This window comes from Thamnophis sirtalis, unplaced genomic scaffold (genome assembly GCF_051295495.1).
Source record: "Thamnophis sirtalis isolate CommonGarterSnake01/CBP01778 unplaced genomic scaffold, rThaSir2_p1.2 scaffold_9, whole genome shotgun sequence".
NCBI lineage: Eukaryota > Metazoa > Chordata > Lepidosauria > Squamata > Natricidae > Thamnophis > Thamnophis sirtalis.
The window spans coordinates 76,361,859-76,381,409 of NW_028261389.1; the positions used below are offsets into that span (position 1 = coordinate 76,361,859).

General features: G+C 42.9%; 1 protein-coding gene across 1 annotated transcript in view; it reads left to right on the forward strand.

Moving 5' to 3' along the window:
* Window positions 1-19,551, forward strand: part of PRKAR2B (protein kinase cAMP-dependent type II regulatory subunit beta) — a 63,638-nt gene that overhangs the window by 10,895 nt on the left and 33,192 nt on the right. Inside the window, exon 2 of the mRNA XM_087722328.1 lies at window positions 16,403-16,438. Coding sequence (XP_087578454.1) covers window positions 16,403-16,438 — 36 coding nt within the window. The remainder of the gene's footprint in view (window positions 1-16,402; window positions 16,439-19,551) is intronic.

Below are 19,551 nucleotides of genomic sequence, written 5' to 3' on the forward strand. Positions count from 1 at the left end.
ACCATTCAAAGTTACAATGGCGCTGAAAAAAATGCGACATGACCGTTGTTCCGAGTGACCTTTGCGAGTTTCCAAGTTACCTTTGATCACGTGACCCCATGGTCACGTGATCAAAATTCAAACGCTTGATCCACACTTATGACAGTTGCAGTGCCCCCCCCCCGGGAGGGGGTTCCTGTCAATCCCCTTCCGCGACCTTCTGACAGTGAGGAAGCCAGATTCACTTAACGACCTGCTGACCAGCTTACCAACTGCAGTGATTCACTTCACAAGCATGGCAAGAAAAGTCGTAAAAAAACGGGGCGAAACCCGCGTGAGAAACTCGCCTCACTTAACAGCAGAAAAGTTTGGGCTCAATCGTGGTCGTAAGTCGTTGAGCTTAATGTTGTGTTTGCGGATTTCACTCACTGGAGCCTAATTGATTTTTGCTCTCTTGAGGTAAAAACATAAATAAATCAGGAGCCTGGTAGCACTTTTCCCAATTAACACATTTCATCAAAAAGCTGTCAGGTTGGGATTTAAATTGGGCCGAGCAGAGAGGAATTCCCCGTGAGACAGATTAGCAGTAACTTTATCACTCAATGAACTTGGGACGCGGTGACTCAGTGGCTAAGACGCTGAGCTTGTCGATCAGAAAGGTCGGCAGTTCGGCGGTTCGAATCCCTAGCGCCGCATAATGGAGTGAGCTCCCGTGACTTGTCCCAGCTTCTGCCAACCTAGCAGTTCGAAAGGACGTAAAAATGCAAGTAGAAAAATAGGAACCACCTTTGGTGGGAAGGGAACAGTGTTCCGTGCGCCTTCGGTGTTGAGTCATGCCGGCCACATGACCACGGAGACGTCTTCGGACAGCGCTGGCTCTTCGGCTTTGAAACGGAGATGAGCACCGCCCCCTAGAGTCGGGAACGACTAGCACATACGTTCGAGGGGAAGTTTTACCTATCACTCAATGAACCTTTGTGGTATGTTGTGGTAACAACCTGTTGTGTTGGTCGACACTTTCTGAGTATTGCTTGATACCTAGTGTCATTCTTGCTCCGTGGTGGAATTAAATCCCAATTTTCCAGAACAGTCTGGAAGTTTCCTATGGAACTTTCTGGGAGGTTGAAAATGGCCTGTTCTTATTCTGATTTTGAGTCCAAATGTCAAATTTGTGTCCATTAAATCTGGTGTGCAAAGTTTGCCACATTTGTCATTTAGCATCATTTCTGGCAAAGGATGGCATACACAGATAATCCTTGATTTATGACCACAATTGAGCCCAACTTTTCCGTCGTTAAGTGAGTTTTGCCTCATTGTACAACCTTTCTTGCCTCAATGGTTAAGCGAATCCCTGCGGCTGATAAGTTAGTAACCCAGTTGTTAAATGAATCTGGCTTCCCCGTTGACTTCGCTTGTTCGAAGGTCGCAAAAGGGGATCACGTGATCTTGGGACACCGCAACGGTCATAACTATGAACCCGTTGCCAAACGGCTGGTGCTAGAAAGGTCGTAACTCCGAAAAACGGCCCCGAGTCACATTTTTTCCCCCAGTGCCGTTACAACTTTGAAACTAAGCAGACTATTTAAGTCAAGGACGAAGGTGAAACAGTAAAGAATACAAGAAGAATAAAGCAAAATATAAAAAGAATAAAACACATTGAAAAGAAAACAAGAAAGAAACTCATAAGGACAAACTCAACGGCCCGCTAAAACTTTCCTCCCCCCCTCCTATTTTTTGTCACCCATTTCCGATGTTCCTTTCTTTCTATTTCCATTCCGTTTGGTTTGTTGGGACACTCCGTGCTGGCCTTGATATCTTCTCAGGCGCTTTCTCCCTACGTGATTTTGATATATTTCAATAATTTCATTGTTCACTCTTTTTTCCTAGTTCTTGTAAAGAATGGGATGGAACCCATGAATTATTTTGATTGCTGTTCTTCTGTTCTTTCTCAAGTTCTGCTTTTTTTTTTCTTTTTTCCGGATGTGAAAACCCAGATGTGGACGTTGAGTAGATCTCTATAAAAGCCTTACAATGTTGGTAGGTTTATTTTGGGAAGTTTTCCTAATAACCCCACCCCCTCCCTACCGTGGAATATGGCGATTTCATATCTTGTCACACTCGGCTAAGATGGTCACTTATGCCCATTATGTCCACAAGATAATTTATTTTCCTTGATTCAGTGTCAGTCAGTTTAAATTAAGCCCCTTTGTGTAAAGTTTTGGGTAAAATGAGGCCCGTTGTTTTGACCGAGGCTTCCCAAGAGCATGAAACAAACTCCTCGTCCCAACAAAAAACTCCTTTTATTAATTGACTGTGAATTCTGCTCATTCACATCCAGCAAAGTCTTTCAAGGGAGGATTTACAGTCACAGACCTTATCTGGCTTGGAGAATTTTGATCCACGTGATCATGGGGATGCTTGAAAGGTCGTAACTGTAAAAAATGGTCGTAAGTCACATTTTTCAGGGCTGTTGTAACTGTTCTGACCGAACTTCCAAGAGCATGAAGCAAATTCCTGGCCCCGACAAAAAATCCTTTCAGTAACTGACTGTGAATTCTGTTCATTCACATCCAGCAAAGTCTTTCAAGGGAGGATTTACAGTCACAGACCTCATCTGTCTTGGAGAGCTGCCAGGCTGAGATCTGCAAAACTTGGCAAGGAGCCTCGGAGAGTCACGAACCAATTAAGCGAACTAATTGCCTCCTGCAAACTCCACTCCCCTTTCGCTCCCCTTTTATTTCCTCTGGGAGGGGCCATTCATCATCCATTCACACGTGCCACAGGTTTGCTATCATGGTGCATGGTCATTCCCGACTCTAGGGGGCAGTGCTCAGCTTCGTTTCAAAGACAAAGAGCCAGTGCTGTCTGAAGACCTCTCCGTGATCATATGACCGGCATGACTAAACACCGAACACTGTTACCTTACCTATTTTTCTACTTGCATTTTTACATGCTAGGTTGGCAGAAGCTGGGACAAGTAGCGGGAGCTCACTCCGTTATGCGGCGCTAGGGATTTGAACCGCCGACTTTTCTGATCGACAAACTCAGCGTCTTAGCCACTGAGTCACCGCGTTCTTAATATATAAGTATAAGCAGGTGTTCTGATCCCCTCCTCCGTCCAGTAACAAAAACCGAGACACGCTTAATGAGAATGTCCTTTAATAACAAGACCAGAATCTCGGTGGCTGAAAGCCAAGTACACAAACAGATAAGGACTTGGCAGCAAGTCCGACAAACCGTGGCCGCAATTCAAACAAACTCTGGCAGCAATCCAGCCTGCCAAGTTAGTTTCTCTTTAGTCCAAGCGTTGACTTCTGCAAGAAGGGCGTGACACAAGCAGTCTCTTTTATAGTCTGGAGAGGAGCCTAATGACCATCAGCTGAGTGTAATTACCTCCTTAATTACGTAGTTGTTCTTGACGCCGAGTAGCTCTTCAACGGCGTGCATCCTGGAACAACTCACTGTTGGTTTCTGGATCACTTTCCCTTGTCTCCTCCTCACTGATCCAAGGCTCAGGTGCCACTTGGTGGCCAACCAGTCTCTCTGCGCCCTGCTCGGAGTCAGAACCCTGTCCAGGATCCTCCACATCCTCCAGGGCCAACTCATAGGGGCCCCTCGCTGACGGAGTCTGGTGGCAGCTCCAATGGCTCCTGCTGGGCCACAACAAGCAGGTATAAGCATATACATAAGAAATGAGTATAAATAAATGGGAACATTAAGACAGGGATGGTAGGCAGGCTGGTGCGCTTATGCATGCCCGCTTCCAGACCTCTTAGGAATGGGGTGAGGTCCACGGTAGACAGTTTAAGGCAGTGTTTCTCAACCTTGGCAACTTGAAGATGTCCGGACTTCAACTCCCAGAATGCTGGCTGGGGAATTCTGGGAGTTGAAGTCCGGACATCTTCAAGTTGCCAAGGTTGAGAAACACTGGTTTAAGGTTAAAGTTTTGGGGTTTTGAGGATGTAACAACAGAAAAATCCCTAACCTTTCATCAAAGTTTGTTCCTCTGTATGCTTAGAGTATGTTGTTGTTGTTTTTAAATAATCCTCATTAGTGTTTTCTCCAGTTTGCCTGGAACCAATATTAAGCCAAGATGTAGACTGAAATTTCCTGGCGCTCCCCTGGGTCTCTTATTAAAAATCGGTGTCACCGTTTGTGCTTTCCACTCTGTTCGCACTGAAGTTCAATTTGAATAAGGACCTGCTAGTCAGTTTCCCATCCGTGTTCTTTAAAGATTTGTTGACAGATCCCCCAAAAATTGATAGTTGCTGCTATTCGTTTGTCTTGGTGTCCTAGAATAGGATTTCCCAGCCTTGATCACTTTAAATATATGGCCTTTAGATGCCTAAGCCTTGTCCTAAAATATCTCATTTTCTGTAGGTTGTTCACTGGTCTCTCAGCTTGCTGGTTTTGGGAAAGACGTTTCATTACCATACTAGGTAACACCATCAGTGCTTGTTCTCATAAGTAGCTGGCTCTGTCGGTGTTAGGTGGGAGTGATCTTGGGGAATTCCTTGATTAAGTTGTTTTTTTTCTTAGTTTGTTTGCCTCAGTTGGGGATTCCTTGATTGGGGGGGTATTGTTTACTTTTTGATTGTTGGCTTTGTGTTAATGTTGGGGTTAGTCAGTGCTCATCTTGGGTGTTGATTGCTGGCAGGGGAGGTGTTTTTGGTTTTTTCCTTTTGGACTTGCGGATTGCCTCTTTTGAATGGTGTGTAAATGTTGTGAAATGCTTGTTTTTCGGCATGGCTTTCCAGCGGCGTGCACACAACACCCAACTGTGCTGGTTTTGTGCTGCTTTTGTACTAAAAGCAATTTGTAAGAAGCCCAATCTACAGTGTTTATTTGAAACTCCACCGACTCACAAAGATACCAAGATATACTGTAATGTCTTAGCTTTGTGGGTTTCTTTGAAAAAAAAGTTGGCAGTAAGCAGGGCAAAAACACTATCGTTTGACATTAGAGATTGCGAGCATTTTGATTCTGCATTTTTATAGCATGGAAATATAATAATCTCAAACTATGCAGAGTAACCATGGAATGGAATAGAATTAGAATAGAATTAGAATAGAATTAGAATAGAATTAGAATAGAATTAGAATAGAATTAGAATAGAATTAGAATAGAATTAGAATAGAATTAGAATAGAATTAGAATAGAATTAGAATAGAATTAGAATAACAGAGTTGGAAGGGACCTTGATGGTCTTCTAGTCCAACCCCCTGCTTAGGCAGGAAACCCTACACCACTTCAGACAAATGGATATCCAAAATCTTCTTTAAAACGTCCAGTGTTGGAGCATTCGCAACTTCTAGAGGCAAGTTGTTCCACCAATTAATTGTTCTAACCATCAGGAAATTTCTCCTAAGTTCTAAGTTGCTTCTCTCCTTGATCAGTTTCCACCCATTGCTTCTTGTTCTATCCTCAGGTGCTTTGGAGAATAGCTTGACTCCCTCTTCTTTGTGGCAACCCCTGAGATATTGGAAGACTGCTATCATGTCTCCCCTAGTCCTTCTTTTCATTAAACTACGCATATACCCAGTTCTTGCAACCATTCTTCATGTGTTTTAGCTTCCAGTCCCCTAATCATCTTTGTTGCTGTTCTCTGCACTCTTTCTAGAGTCTCCACATCTTTTCTACATCGTGGCGACCAAAACTGGATGCTGTATTCCAAGTGTGGCCTTACCAAGGCATTATAAAGTGGTATTAACACTTCACGCGGTCTTGATTCTATCCCTCTGTTTATGCAGCCTAGAACTGTATTGGCTTTAAAAAAAAAAAATAACAGCATTCCTTTGTTAAAATAGGGTATTTCACATTTCCAAGTTCTGGAAAATTGCTCCTTAAAAACTACAAAGAGCTTGTAAAGTACAGTGGTTGGGCAACATACTTAAAATTATCTATATTATATGTGTTCATATACTTGAAGGATTATCCATGACTTTGAAAGCGTATTGGAATAAAATGTGCTAGCTTGAGCATCTGTTTATCAAATAGCGTGTAAACAGCATAATCCTGACCTCTCTCATTAAGAAATCCCATTGAATTTAATGCATCTTATTCTCAATTAACCAGCTACAGCATTTCAAGCTCAAATTATATTTTAACTTGCCGCGAAGTATGAGAGAGAGCGCTTAATTCCAGATCCTATGATGGTCACGCTAATTCTGAGCCTGTATGTGAAAATATGCACGCTAAATTTAAACTTGCGACTACACTTTTTGCTCTTAAGAATTGAATGGGAAAACATTTCCCCTTCTGGGGAGCAGGGAAGTCAGCAAAAGTAATGCTGTTGTTACCAGCAAAAGAAACTGTGATGAAAACACAGGAACAATTTTCAAAATGGCCCTTTATCTTTAAAGAGTTGTTAACTTTGGTGTCAGCTTTCTCTTATTTCATTATGCTGTTTCTTTAGTATAGTCGATGGGAGGGGGGAATAGAAGGAGTAGGATTGTGGAATGTATTATTTTCATTCTTTACTAGAAGCCAAGGTCATCCTTTGTCTCCGCACTTTCACACATGACCGGAAGCAGCTGGGTGGAGACACCAGGGTGGAAGAAGAAGATTGGACCATGTGATGGATTGTGGGTGTGGGGACAAGATCATGAACTTTTAACTGGGTGGGATTCTGATGTCATTTCCAGTATTGGGATTCCACAGCACGATGCCAACATGCCTGTCTTATTAAATTGGAACTTTAAGGATATTTTGCCTTTGACTCTGATTTAATTCTGCATGGTATTTGGAACGCTGACAGAATGGATGGATGGATGGATAGATGGATGGATGGATAGATTGATCAATCCTAGGTGGAGGCAGATATTTTTCTCTCTGAATACAATGTGAATATATCTGCTGAATAGAACTCCACATCAGCAACAGGAAGGGCATCTGGCCAGTAAGCTCTCAGATCCATTCAGTTGCCCAGATTCCACTCCGCAAGGGATTATGAGGTCATTAAAAGATAATAGAGATAACTAGATATAGATATAGAGCCGAGATGGCGCAGTGGTTAGAGTGCAGTACTGCAGGCCACTTCAGCTGACTGCTAACTGCAGTTCGGCAGTTCAAATCTCACCGGCTCAAGGTTGACTCAGCCTTCCATCCTTCCGAGGTGGGTAAAATGAGGACCCAGACTGTGGGGGCGATATGCTGACATTGTAAACCGCTTAGAGAGGGCTGAAAGCCCTATGAAGCAGTATATAAGTCGAACTGCTATTGCTATTGCTATGTGTATGTGTGCATGTATATGAATGTATATATGCACAAACACACACAAACACACACACACACACACACACACACCGGAGTGGGCATCAGAAGTTCATTTTTGAATGTATGGCAGAAAAAAAAGTGACAATAAACATCCAGTCCTATTCCTAATCCTAGTCCTATCCCTATCCTATCCGCCTATTCACCTAAACCCCTCTACTCTTTGGCCGCTAATTCTGCATACGGGGGGTCAGAGTTCCAACTAGCCATTGCAAGCCAATTGCCATGGCTCCCAGCGTGAGCCGTGGATCCATCCGAAGGCGCCTCCCGAACGCTGAAAAGGAAACAACTCCTTGATTTAGATTGCCACTTGGGTGGCTCGGCCTTCAAGCGAAGACGGCAGCGTGTTCCATAGGTGCTCAGCCCCGTCGCTGACGCACATCGGTCGCATCCTAGCAACGGAACAATGGCACGCAACGGCCTCCCTTTTGAACGAGTGAAAGGGACACGCTTCTGAAAAAAACCCCACGGTTTTATGAACCGTAGCGATCAGTACTGTCAAGAGAGAGAGAGGGAGAGACAGACAGAGAGAGAGAGAGAGAGAGAGAGAGAGAGAGAGAGAGACTTGCGTGCCTCCATTTTACCTCAGTATAAATCAAATTGTTTGCCTTTTTTTTTTTTGCTACAATCGCAAACACAGCTGGAGTTGTTGGCTCTTAAAAACTACCTTTCCAGCACATGAGATGGAGGGGTAGCATCGTTTTTCTAAGCCAGTTCTGCGATCAAAACTAATTTCCTTCTCTTTTCGGGCTGTTACCGTTTCTCTCGGCGATACGATTCCTTCCCTGGGATACCCAAAAAACCTTGTCGGGAATGCCCGCAAATGGATTAAATTCCCACCCTCCCAATCCTCGATAGTTTTCTTGCAGCTTCAAAGGAATTTATAGATATAAATATAGATATATATAGATGATAGATAGATAGATAGATATAGATGATAGATAGATAGATAATAGATAGATAATAGATAGATAGATAGATATAGATATAGATATAGATATAGATATATAGATGATATATAGATATAGATGATATATAGATATAGATAGATGATATAGATAGATAGATAGATATAGATGATTATAGATATAGATATAGATATATAGATGTAGATATAGATATAGATATAATATAGATATAGATAGATGATAGATAGATAGATATATAGATGATATATAGATGTAGATATAGATATAATATAGATATAGATAGATGATATATATATAGATAGATATAGATATAGATGATTATAGATATAGATATAGATATAGATGATATATAGATATAGATATAATATAGATATAGATAGATGATATATAGATATATAGATATAGATATAGATATAGATATATGATTATAGATATAGATATAGATGATATATAGATGTAGATATATAGATATAATATAGATATAGATAGTAGATAGATAGATATAGATGATATATAGATATAGATAGATTGATTGATTAGATATAGATAGAGATGTATATTTATATTTGCAGATTTCTCCTTCCCATTAAAATGGGCAGGGAGGAAAATGCCTCCTAGGGAAGGCTTGGAATGGCCTGGATATTTAAATCCTCTATCTCGGTCACATTAAGTGAATTTGGACCAAGACGCTGTGTTTCTCTATAATTGATTTAACTGGATTGTGGTTAGAAGAGATCTGGGGCAGGAAGCCAGTCCCAGGAGATTTAAAGTCATGGGGGCGGGGAGGTGGGGGAGAGGAAGGGCAGGTAATAAATGCAATTAAAAAAAAAAAAGCAAATATGGAGCAGATCAGGGTTGGAATGGCTTTAAACTGAGCGAGGAAACTACAGCTGTCGTACAAACACACCCGCTCTACAATCTGTACGGCATGACTTTATAAGCGATCAAAGTCACTACCAATCTTCTTTTCCATCCTTCTTCTTGGCTCTGTTCAAATCATCGGAATGCAACGAAATTTCATTTTAATTTAGGCTGAGTAGTGTATATTTAAAGCGACAGTAAAATTTCTATTGTGTTCTGTTCTACTATGCTATGCCATGCTATGCCATTCCATTGTTTCTGTCCTGTTTCCCTTCTATTCTATTCTATTCTATTCTATTCTATTCTATTCTGCATTCTGTTCTATATTCTATTCTGCATTCTGTTCTATATTCTATTCTGCATTCTGTTCTATATTCTATTCTGCATTCTATTCTATTCTGCATTCTATTCTATTCTATTCTGCATTCTGTTCTATATTCTATTCTGCATTCTATTCTATTCTATTCTGCATTCTATTCTATTCTATTCTATTCTGCATTCTATTCTATTCTATTCTATTCTATTCTGCATTCTGTTCTACATTCTATTCTGCATTCTGTTCTATATTCTATTCTATTCTATTCTGCATTCTGTTCTATATTCTATTCTGCATTCTGTTCTATATTCTATTCTGCATTCTGTTCTATATTCTATTCTGCATTCTGTTCTATATTCTATTCTACATTCTATTCTATTCTATTCTATTCTGCATTCTATTCTATTCTATTCTGCATTCTGTTCTATATTCTATTCTGCATTCTATTCTGCATTCTATTCTATTCTGCATTCTATTCTATTCTGCATTCTATTCTATTTTGCATTCTATTCTATTCTATTCTGCATTCTGTTCTATATTCTATTCTGCATTCTGTTCTCTATTCTATTCTATTCTGCATTCTGTTCTATATTATATTCTGCATTCTGTTCTATATTCTATTCTGCATTCTGTTCTATATTCTATTCTGCATTCTATTCTATTTATTCTATTTATTCTATTCTGCATTCTATTCTATTCTGCATTCCTATTCTATTCTGCATTCTATTCTATTCTATTCTATTCTACCCTACTCCACCCTACCCAAATCTACCCTAACCTAACCTACCTTTAGTTCCCTCTCTCCTTCCTTCCTTCCTCCCTCCCTCCCTCCCTCCTTCATTCCCTTCTTCTTCCATGGTGCAGAAGGAGCAGTCTTATTAGATAACTTGCAAAAATGCTTCAGAATTGGACCGAAGGTCCCTACGATCACGTACTTGTTAGATGCTCAGTCCAGATACTCAGTAATATGGGCTATTTGTGCAATTTCTGGCGGTTGGAATTCATAACAGAAAGTCTCCAGCTTGCTAGCTGGTAATTTCCTGTGGTACTTTGAAGCAGAAAGTAGAGAATGATGGCGTAAGAAGCGAATTGCCTTGTTGCGTGAAGCATATTTGGCCTAGTAACAAATAAGTATTATGCACTGTATTATGAAATCTGAGGCAAAAGGCATTGCAGTGTGTTGAAAATGGAGCCTTAACTGAGATTAGTAATTTAGACTGTATTGTAGAAAGTGATGATTGACAGGGGGCAGAACTGGCTAGCTGTGGCCTTGAAGTTTTTTTTTTTTTTTTGTGGCCCTCTTCTGTAGTAACCGAAACGCATGGAAATGGTAGAATGAGCCCTAAAATAAGCACAACCAGAGTTGCAAAATAATGTTTTTAAATCCCAACCCCCTTACCGGCAGAATGGCATCACTTCCTTTATGGAATCCTCCCAATATTAACTGCAATTTTTGGCCGCCAAAAAGTTAGCCGTTGCTCGACACAGCGGTGGGTTTTACATTTTGTTACCACTGGTTCGCCGCACACGCTCGCTTCCGCGCATGTGCCCAGCCCAGGGGTGGATTTCTCGCCCCGTTCCAACCGGTTTGGTTGGAACGGGGCCGGCGGTGTCCTCGTGAACGCGCGCAGTGCATGCATGCGTACTAGCATCTGTGCGATGCTCCAGCTGCTCCTGGAGGATCACGCAGGCGCTGTATGCATCCTGCGCATGCGTGGAAGCGCAGAACTCGTCGAAACCGGGTAAGGAGCGCGGGCGGGCGGGCCCTTCGCCGTTCCTGGAAGTTACTTACTTCTGGGTTCGCCGACCAACCGGTTCGCGGGGACCGCCACGAACTGGTTGAAACCCACCCCTGGCCCAGCGTCAAAAACATGCCAAAATAGGACAGCAGAAAGCCTGGGTGGGTAGGTGGGCCCACTTGTGATTTCCACTACCAGTTCAGGTGAACTGGTCCAAACCAGCTGATTACCACCTCTGGCTGTGTAGGAGAAAGGGTAATAGAACCTGGGGGTGGAGTGAAAAGGGGGATCAGTCTAGAATCCCTATGTAGCACAAACTAAATTATTGAATTCTGCCGATCCTTTTGCAGACTGTTAGTTGAGAAGATTCCTGTGCAGGACTAGCAATAAATCAGTTTAATTTGACCTTCAAGTGTGGACATGATCTATCACACCGACCAGCCTGGCTTATACAGATTGGTGAATTAAACCATCCTTGTTTGTTTACACACACTTTCATTTTGATAATTTTGATTGTTATCACTCGCTAGAGTCACCCTTAATAATGCAGAAAACGAGTCGTTCTATTCAGTCCATTTAGCTCTTTCGCTTTTTAAGATACAATTAATTTTACTCTAGGATTTTAGTTTCTACTACTACATCATTAACTCTCACACTCACTATCTTAATTATATTGGAATCACGGTTTTACTTTTGTCTTAGCGCTCAAGCAATTTAGCACTTTCTTGTTCTATATAGATGGCATTGCATTATTGCTTCAGAAAGCGGTAATTTTACTTTTTAAACCTTTGTTTTGCTGGCCAATGAGCAAAATAAATAAACTTGAATTTGCCTCCTGGAATTAAGCACAGTGGTCTAATTCCATGGTATAATTAGGGTTAGGCAGAGGGTTAGGGTTAGGCTAAACTCTGACACGGTGGCTCAGTGACTAAGACGCTGAGCTTGTCGATCAGAAAGGTCGCTGGTGCGGCAGTCTGAATCCCTAGCGCCGCGTAACGGAGTGAGCTCCCATTACTTGTCCCAGCTTTTGTCAGCCTAGAAGTTTGAAAGCACATAAAAAATGCAAGTAGAAAAATAGGAACCACCTTTGGTGGGAAGGGAACAGCATTCCGTGTGCCTTCGGTGTTTAGCCATGCCGGCCACATGACCACGGAAACGGCTTCGGACAGCGCTGGCTCTTCGGCTTTGAAACGGAGATGAGCACCGCCCCCTAGAGTCGGGAACGACTTGCACATATGTACGAGGGGAACCTTTAACCTTTACCTTTACCTTTAAACTCTGATTATTTCATCATTGCTTCCCTTTCAATGTGGGATAAGAGCTTGATGTGTTATGGGACACCGACATACAATTTGAAGAGTGAATTTTAGAAGTTTTTTGCTTCTCAAATCTAGATTGCAGCTGAATGAGGTAGAAAAGCATGTTTGCACATATTAAAAAGTCTTCAGACATACAGTATGAAGGGAAAAAAGGAGCAGCTTGCTATGCATGCTTTTCTCTCTTACAAGTTCCATGTTTGTTGAGATCCCTCCATCAATCGAAGGATATTAGGGAATCTTCCAGGCCAAATCTGGACATCTTGAGTTGTTAACTCAGAGGCAAGAGAAATGAAGGAACAGAAGTAGCACATAGACTTATACACCACTTCACAGTATTTTACAGCCCTCTCTAAGTGGTTTATAGAGTTGGCATGTTGCCCCCAACAATCTGGGTCCTCATTTTACCAACCTTGGAAGGATGGAGGTCTGGAGTCAATGTTAAGCCAGTCAGGATCGAACTCCTGACAGTGGACAGAGTTAGCCTGCAATATGGCATTCTAAACCACTGGGCCACGAGGAAGGAGAATGAGAAAAGAATCGGGGAGAGAGGAAGGAGAAGGGAGGAAGGGAAGAAGACAGGAATGAATGAATGAATGAATGAATAGCAAGAGCACTCCAACTTATATGCTGCCTCACAGTGCTTTACAGCTCTCTCCAAGCATTTATAGAATCAGCCTATTGCCCCCAACAATCTGGGTTCTCATTTTACCAACCTCAGAAGGATAGAAGGTTGTCAAACCTTGAGCTGGTCAGACGGTTGTTATGATTGTTATGTAAATAAAAATAACGCATAAGCTGATCGAACCCTCCCCTCCTTGTTGGTTTATATTTTGTGGTCCTCTTACAAAACCAGTTACTGACCTAGTGACTGAAGCAGACAACGGATCCTCACAAAGGGGAAGCAAGATAACAATAGTAGTTTTGCGTTATTAGTAACAGAATCCCAGGGCTAGAATTGACGTTGGAAGTCTTCTAGTCCATCCCCCCCGGTTCAAGGCAGGTGTCCTTAATTCATCGTGGACAAATGTTTTTTGGGATTCCAAAAACATTCTTTAAAATGGCGGAAGATATAGGTATTCAAGATGTACGGAGAGAAATAAAACCTAAAAGAAATCAATACTCATTTTATTCCAATAGACAGATTTCCTGGTCAAGAACAGATAGGATCTGGATGTCACCGCAGTTAAAGTCAATTGTGCAAGAAATAGAATTAGAAGGAAGCACTTGGGCAGATCATGATCCAATTGGAGTTAAGTGGAAAGGACAAAAGAGAAAACGGAGATGGACATTGAATCAGTCAATAGTAAAAGACAAGGAATTTATACAAAATATGGAAAAAGAAATGGACTCCCCCCCCCCCTCCAAGAGAATAGAAAAGAAGAAACTTTACTATAAAATGTATGGGACACAGCTGTTTGTTCCTGTTCTGAACTGTTTGATTTCTCTTCTTAAATTCTTTTAGGTTACTCCTTTTTGAGGCGTGCAGTTGAGTGAACCGGTCAGGTTCTGTCCAAATTGTTAGAAGATTGAAAAAGATCTATTATTCCCGGGCTTCTGTTTTTAATACCGAGCTCGAATTGGAGACATTTTCCCTTTTACGGTTTTAGGATTGAGGTGGTCTTGTTTCAGAAGCATGAATGCAGGGAATATTTATTCTTCTTTCTTTCACCGTGTTTTTGTTCATGGTTCTTCACAGCAGGAGAGAAAGCAATTCCCTTTGAACCAAAATACTTGGCTTGTTTTTCCGCAGTTGTTTTTCATGCGTGCAACTCTCACTTTGGTCCTATGTTGTTATTAGCTTGCAAGATGAATGCTGTTCAGAAGAACATTATACCGCCGCTACTGCAGCTCCTTAATTCGTTTCAGATTATATCTGAAGCTTGTTGAATTGGTTAAAAGCGAACAGCTTTTGTAATTGTGGCATCCTCAGTCGTCCCCCTCCAACCTTCAGCGTTTGAAACAAAGTCACGGGGCCCATTCAGGACACGGCTGTGGGTTTCGATTCATGAAATCACAGCTGTTGTGGCCAGTCAGCGGAGCTGGCAGCAGATTCGGAGGTGAGGAGGTTGGGGAGGAACGTGGGCCAGTCCTGGAGTCTGGGAACGACTCTTGACGAGTGCTCTGGTCCCGATGAAAAACCCCTTTTGTTAATTGACTGTGAATTCTGCTCATTCACATCCAGAAAAGTCTTTCAAGGGAGGATTTACGGTCACAGACCTTATCTGGCTTGGAGAGCTGCCAGGCCGATCTCTGCAAAACTTGGGAAGGAGTCTCAGAGAGTCACGAACCAATTAAGTGAACTAATTGCCTCCTGCAAACTCCACTCCCCTTTCGCTCCTCTTTTATTTCCTCTGGGAGGGGCCATTCATCATCCACATGTGGCCTTCCTGTCAAGTCCACCCCTGTTCTTTAGCTGTTCTCTTCGTCTGGCAACTCTGTGCATGCGCACATCGGGAACAGGCTCCACCTGTTCTTCTGCCCCAGTGATGTCTGACTCTGAAGGCAGCTGATAACTGTCAGACAGCCCTGGCCCCCTCTCTGCCTCCGACACAGGGCCCTCATCAGAGCCTCCCCCAGACTCCAGGACTGGCCCAGGTTCCTCCCCAACCCTCCTCACTGTCTGAATCTGCTGCCAACTCTACTGGTGGGCCACAACCATTGCTTCTAGGAAATAACTCCCATATTGTAATTAAATGCCATAAACAGATTTATAAATAAATTTATTTCAGAATAAAGGCTAGCGTCTCGTCGTATGCAAGGCAGTGCATCTGGCGGTTTTAAGTCAATATTCACAATTTCCAAGTGAATACTGTGTATCTGCTGATTTGAATTTCTGATATAGCTGCTAGGAGTGGCCTTATTTGTGAAGAGACGCACACTGTTGATGTGAGTCAAGACGAGCAAACATGAAGCAAACCAGGGTTTGTTTACAGTTGAATTTCTGCAAATGGTCCTTGTCTGGTTATTTTCATTTTTCCTCAGGAAATAGGTCTGCTTTGGCCTAATTGAATATTGCAAGAATTTTTCAGCTATCTGTGTCACCCACAGACCTCAAGGAGAGTCAGAATAGCCATTTTATCACAGTGCAGAGCTAGTCCTGGACTTACAACGGTTCGCTTAGCGACCGTTCAAATTTACGACGGCACTAAAAAAAACGATGACCATTTTTCACACTTCCTACTGCCGCAGCATCCCTCACCGTCCCTTGGTCCAAATTCAGTCCCTTGGCCACTGACTCTTATTTATGACGGTTGTAGTGTCCAGGGGGTCGCGCGATCCCTTTTGGCGGACTTCTGACTAGCAAAGTCAACGGGGAATCCAGATTCACTTAACAACGGGGTTGCCAGCATCCCAAATGCAGCGATTCGCTTGACAAAATGCGGCAAGAAAGATCGTAAAACGGGCCAAGGCTCACTTAAGAAATTTCTCGCTTAGCAACATATATTTTGGACTGAATTGCAGCCGTAAATTGAGGATTTACCTCGTGTGGCTTTCCGATCTCATGTCAGGTTTTTGAAACCATCAATTTGTGTTGGAGCAAACTCTCGATCGTTGTATATTTCAATTAAAACTTCTGCGGATAAAAGTGAGGAGGGGATGACATTTTCAAATATAGTGAAGGAAGAAGGTTTTGAAAACCAGGAAGTGTTGCTTGGAGAGATAAAAGAGAAGTGAACATCAAAGTGGAATTTCACATTTGAGTTTCTGTTTCATGCAACCCTCCCACCCTAACTATTAGTTGTTTCTCATTCCCTTTGAATTTCATAAAGTTATTTCCCTTTCCCCCCCAGAAAACAGTTTTAACAATTGCATCCCAGAAGGATTTAAAATTGTAGCAGACTCTGATGCAGATCAATTGTGATATAATTTATCTACATAAAACTACATTAAAAATTGCAATGGATTGAAAACTGCATTCACGTAGTTTAGAAAACCGTTTGTGTATGTTTTTCTTTACTAAGACAATCTTTCTTCCTTTTGTTTCAGCTCCAGTGATTAACCGATTCACGAGACGAGCATCTGGTGAGTTCCTAAATTTAAATATTCACGCATCAGTTGATTATTGAAATACTGTTATTTATACTGCCTGGGTATTTATTTGTAGCGGGGAAATGACCAAACATAATTTCTAATGTTGGATTTTCCCCCTTACTAGAGGGAGCCCCCTTGTGGAGTACTGTAAAACGGTTACCATGGCAACTCCACTGCGCTGTACAGTAGAAGCCATTTTACGGCAGTGCAGTAGAAGCCATTCTAAGGCACAACAGGCTGTATCTTAACAGAACATTCCCCCCCCCTCCTTGAGGGATGTTAGGGGTGTCTTGCCCCCACAGTATTTCTTCCTCCTATAAATAAATACTCGGGCAACGCCGGGTTATGAGCTAGTTAGTAATGTGGCTGAAGTGAATATGGATTCCCCATTGTCGTTTCTTGTCAGAAGGTCGCAAAAGGGGATCACGTGACTCCAGGACACTGCGACCGTCATAAATATGAGTCAGCTGCCAAGTGGCTAAATTTTTCACTTTTCCGGTGCCGTTGTAACTTTGAATTGTCACTAAATGAACTGTTGTAATCGAAGAACCACCTGCATGCTGTAGACACCACCTGAATGGACCAAAGATTCCCGAATCTAGAACCCGAATTTGCCTTCAAAATTTATTACACGCAGATATAGGGTTTCCTGCCTAGGCAGGGGGTTGGACTAGAAGACCTCCAAGGTCCCTCCCATCTCTGCTATTGTATTATTGTATTGTATTATTGTATATTTTTCTGACAATCCTCAGCTGGCCAGAATTTTCCTTTTTCTCTACTGGGTTCACGCTTAAGGATGGCCTGTGCTTCATCTTGGCGGAAATTAGCCAATTAAATAGCCAGAGGTTAATTGTAGAAGCACCTGCTGACAATAATATGGGGCATTAATTATTTAGCAGATAATCCAGCCAACATGCTGTGATTATTAACACAGGGTTTTGTTTAAAAAAAAAAATTCTACATAGCCATAATTGTGCACAGCTGCTCTGATGGCACAGTTCCACCCAAATCCATCCTGGTCACATCCTCATCTTTCATCCTGGGTGCGTCCTTTTTGGCAGTACACTTGCCATGCTCCTCCTCCCCCTATGCTTCTTAAATCCAGGGTGGCAAACATGTGGGGCAGGGAGAGTGGGAATTGGTCAGTAGGGAAGAGTTCCAACCTGTGCCATGCTCTGGTCTCCTGTCTTCTCTAACACAGAATTGTTTTTTTCAATGGGTATCAAAGTCCTTCACATAGAACAGTGTTTCTCAACCTTGGCAACTTGAGGATGGGTGAGCTACAACTCCCTTACTCCAAAAAGTTAGCTTAGAAATATACAACATTCTAGAATCTAGACCCGTGCTGACGAACCTCTGGCAGCCATGCCACAGGTTGCAAACAGAGCCCTCTCTGCGGGCATGCCAGCTGTGACCCAGCCCAGATCCACTGCGCTTGCTCCGCTGGTCTTCGGGTCTCTGCCGCGAGGCCTTCATGGCGCGGGAGGCAGGAATGGAGGAGAAAGCATGGACGCACTGGGGAGACACCGGAGATCACGATGGTCCGTCCACCCCCCTCCCTCTCCCATGCCCAGTTTTGGGGTGCCGGGGACATGTGCGGGGCGGAATGCGCTGGGAACACGGTCGCATGCATGGAATGCATGCACTGGGGGGTGCTTTTGGGGATTGGGGCACGCACATGTGCATTCGCAGGGTTGCGTGAGCTCTTTGGGCCCTCGGCACCAAAAAGGTTAACCATCGCTGATCTATACCAAGGGTGTCAAACTCAATTTCATTGAGGGCCACATGAGGGTTGTATTTGACCTTAGGGGGATGTGGTGGATGTGGCCAGGGTGGGCGCGGCCAGCTCGATGTCACTTGTGTCAGGGGCGCCTGTGGCGGCCCAAGGAATCTGTCAACTAAAACAGGCTCCCGAGCTCCATTTTTGCTGGCACAGTGCTTGGGTCACAACAGTCACTCTTGACATGAGTGACGTCGAGCTGGCCACGCCCACCCTGCCACGCCCACCACACCTCCTGCCAGCAAAAACAGAGCTTCGGAGGGACACACGCATTTCGTTTTCACTGACAGAGGCACAGCAGGCCAGTCCTTTGCTGTTTCCAGGGCAGCCCCGTGAGCCAGATCTAAGCGCCCCGAGGGCTGGATCCGTCCCCTGGGCCTTGAATTTGACACCCCTGACTTAGACCTTCTGAATACATTAGTTACATGGCTGGCTGGGGAATTCTGGGAGTTGTAGTTCACCCACCTTCAAGTGCCCACTGTATTGTCCACAAAATGTGTATGTTTATACTGGGGAAAAAAATAATAATTCTGCTATCTGCGTCTCCTACGGAGTGGCAGAACTTGGGGGTGGAGTCAAAAGAGGAATCAGCCTAGAATCCCTACGTAGTCACAAGCAAACTAAGTCCAATCTTCCTTGGATCCTATAGACTGGGGGTCAGCAACCTGCAGCTCTGGAGCCACATGTGGCTCTTTCATCCCTCTGCTGCGGTTCCCTGTCACTCAAAAAAACTATATGTCACAATTGCCAATGTGCCAATTTTCGACCCCCAGTAGGCCAAACATGGATGAATCCAAGAGAAGAAAAGTTTCAGAAGAAGACAGAACATTTAATTCAATGACAGAAGCTAGTTTTGTGGCTGCACAGGAAATAGGCATGTGAACGATTTTATGGGTCCCGGCGTTTTGTTTTCTGTGGGAAATGGGTCCAAATGGCTCTTTGCGTGTTTAAGGTTGCCAATCCCTGCTATAGACCCTTATCTAATTCCAGGCAGGTGCTGACTGTTAATTAAGATTCATGTGCACAAATTGTGTGGCTGGGGAATTTTGGAAGTTGACGTCCACAAATCTCAAAAGTTGCCAAAGTTGGACACCTCTACCTACCATAGACTATCCTGTACATCCATGATGAGTGACCTTATTTAATAAAAGGCAGGAAACATTCATTTTAGCAGCTGTCCATATGTACCATAAAATTACATGGATTTTGAGTTGAGTAGAAAAATCCAAGAAGAACATAATGGTAGAAGCTCAAGAATTAACTGAAATAGGGTTAATATCTCCAGAGTTTAATGCTCACTGAGTAAAACAGGGAACAATTAATA